The sequence below is a fragment of the Salvelinus sp. IW2-2015 genome, linkage group LG8 (genome assembly GCF_002910315.2).
Source record: "Salvelinus sp. IW2-2015 linkage group LG8, ASM291031v2, whole genome shotgun sequence".
NCBI classification, from domain to species: domain Eukaryota; kingdom Metazoa; phylum Chordata; class Actinopteri; order Salmoniformes; family Salmonidae; genus Salvelinus; species Salvelinus sp. IW2-2015.
Genome location: NC_036848.1, coordinates 36,940,165 through 36,943,289, shown reverse-complemented (window position 1 = coordinate 36,943,289; position 3,125 = coordinate 36,940,165). Strand labels below are relative to the sequence as shown.

The 3,125-nt window shown below is 45.8% G+C and overlaps 1 protein-coding gene across 1 annotated transcript in view; it reads right to left on the bottom strand.

Annotated features, from left to right (window-relative positions):
• Positions 1 to 3,125, bottom strand: part of cacna1g (calcium channel, voltage-dependent, T type, alpha 1G subunit) — a 207,000-nt gene that overhangs the window by 25,557 nt on the left and 178,318 nt on the right. Inside the window, 1 exon segment of the mRNA XM_070445033.1 lies at positions 163 to 269. Within this exon segment, the coding sequence (XP_070301134.1) occupies positions 163 to 269 (107 nt within the window).

Sequence of the window (3,125 nt, the reverse complement as noted above, 5' to 3'; positions counted from 1 at the left end):
AAGATGAGTTGTGTGTGTGTGTGTGTGTGTGTGTGTGTGTGTGTGTGTGTGTGTGTGTGTGTGTGTGTGTGTGTGTGTGTGTGGTGTGTGTGTGTGTGTGTGTGTGCGTGTGTGCGTGTGGTGTACGCGCTTCGTGCTATGCTTAGGGGCACTCTCATGATTTCTGGATGATAGTAGGGTTGATGGGCAGGGATGCGTTGACCTCAATCTCCTCCAGAGTGATGCCCATGATGGACAACAACACTATGGCCAGGTCCAGCTGGTTCCACCTACACACACACATAAAGGGCATGTTATACACGCACCAATGACATGTGTGCATACTAAGGGTCGCTTTACCCAAAGGTGAGCCCACAAGATGAGGATGGAAAATTGGAGAAAACCTCCGGCCTTGGGAGGTCTTAAGTTAGTGTGTTAGTGTGTGAGACAATCCAAGGATCTGTCAGAGGCCCTGGGTCATCTTAGGTGTTTCATTAGAGCAAAGTTCTACAGTAACATGGTGAGAGAAATCACCGATACACTTTCCCACCGCGATTATTGTAGTTATAACAAACCCCATAAGATCACTATTAACCTGCTGTTCCAAGTCGAGCAGAACTCTTCTGTCTTGGAAAGACGGTGATGAGAACACAATGTAAAAAAATAAATCATTCACTTCTGTTCCATCAGAAATGTGTGTGCGTGGGTGTGTTTGTGTGTCGTGGTCTAACCCCTAAGCCCCCTGCCATCGTTGAGCGTGTCTGCCAATTCATCATATATTTCAACATTTCTTAATCTGCCAGGGTCCAGTGTGTGTGTATGTGTGTTCTCTGAGGGCAGGGTCCGACGCCACTCGATAGTTTCTCCGCCACGTCAGTGTCTAACTACTCAGAATGCATGAATCAACACTCCGGCAAATCACTTTAAACACAATGAAATGTTCAGATGGACCCCTGGGGGACCTGGCTGCCTCTGTGTGTGTGTGTGTACCCCCACCTACCTCCCCACCTCCCTCTCTTACTCCCCCCTTCCAACAGAAGCTCAGAGTAAGCCTACTACTCGGATTACTCCCCCACTCGTCTCCTCATCCACAAGATGTGCACCTCCCAGTATCTGGACCTCTTCATTACCATTGTCATCGCACTCAATGTCATCACCATGGCGATGTGAACACTATCAGCAGCCAAAGGTAGGACCTGAGCAATGATGGGTTTGTAGTTAAGGTAGTGGATTTGAAGTCTGTTATTATCACCATGGGCCCCTCAGAAAGCACAGACAAAGTATCCATGACAGCCTAGTTTGTATTCATTCCACACAGTCCAACATCATTTACTCTGGGATTTTAGTTGTTGCCGCACAAACAGATTTTAGAAAAGTATTTCAATATCTTCAGGGATGTTTCTCCACATTACATAATAGATAGAAACAATTCATGAACTAAACTCCCACTTAAATTAGTGCTCAATGAATTGTCATGTTTATTAATCAGCCAAAGATTCTGTGATGAAAACGCTTGAGTTTCCGATGAAATATTACCATGTGTCCGAAAGTTATGCATGAGATATAATATAGAGAATAGAGAAATAAGAGAAAGGAGAACAGTAATAGATAGAGAGAGAGAGAGAGAGAAGAGAGAGAGAAGAGGAGAGAGAAAAGAGAGAGAGAGAGAGAGAGGAAAGAGAGAGGAAGAGAGAGAGAGAGAGAGCAGAGAGATAGAAGAAGAGAGAGAGGAGAGAAGAGAGAGAGAGAGAAAGAGAGAGAAGAGAGAGAGAGAAGAGAGAAGAGAGAAGAAGAAGAGAGAGAAAAGAGAGAGAGAGCGGAGAGAGAGAGAGAGAAGAGAGAAGTAGAAGAGAGATAGAAGAGAGAGAGAGAGAGAGAGAGAGAGCTGATGCAAAGTAAGGGTGGCCAGAGTGAGAGCAGAGTCAGTAAATCCCTATAGAGTTATTGTCTGATCTTCTCACAACATGCCTACTAGGAAAAGGTCACTTTTTACATTGAGTAGGTATCGTGAATTCCCCCAGGCTACAAGACACTTTTTATACCGACGGTCTTTTCAAAAAGAAGCAGAGAGGGAGAGAAGGGAGGGAGATGGTAGGGTTTAAAATGGCTGACTCTGGGAAAATATGTGTACTTTGGAGAGGTCGTCAGAGAGACCATATATACAATAGCTATAAACCTATGGAATACTGTACTACTATCATCTCTTCTTCTCTTCTTTCTCCTCTCCTCTCTCTCTCTCTCTCTCTCTCTCTCTCTCTCTCTCTCTCTCTCTCTCTCTGCTCTCTCTCTCGTCTCTCTCTCTCTCTCTCTCTCTCTCTCTCTCTCTCTCTCTCTCTCTCTCTCTCCCTCTCTCTCCCTCTCTCTCTCTCTCTTCCCTCTCTCCCTCTCTCCAGGAGTTGGACGAGGCGCTGAAGATCCTGTAACTACATCTTCACCGTCGTCTCGGTCGGAGTCTGTCTTCAAGCTGTGCCTTTGGCTTCCGACGTTCTTCAAGACAGTCAGAGGTCACACTTTGCTTCAGAGTAGGAGTGCTAATCTAGGATCAGTTTTGCTTTTAGAGCAAAACTGCCTCGTATATGGACATGGGGAATGCTTTGTGAATATGGCCCAGATATGTTCAGGTGAAGCAGACGATGGTGTTGTTAGTTAGTGTGCTGTGAAAGGTGCAGTGGTGGATTACTCAGTTAGGCCTTTATGAATACAAACTGCCTCGTTAAACACACTGCCTTAGATATATCATAGCTTTAAAATCCTTGTGCTTCCCACTGAACAAACACCAAACACACACACACGCAACCACACACAAGAGCATGTACACACACATGCACGCAAACACACACAGGACTACGTACACACACACAGTCACTGTACACTCAGTGCCACGAGTTGAGATTGCAGTGGACCTTGTAACGAGAGGCCTATGATATCCTCTTGGTTGCCAGATTAGACCATTATCCCAGGCTGAGATCCAGAGTGTCACTTCACACACACACACACACACACACACACACACACACACACACACACACACACACCACACACACACACACACACACACACACACACACACACACACACACACACACACACACACACACACACACACACACACACACAGACACACACACACACCACACACACACACA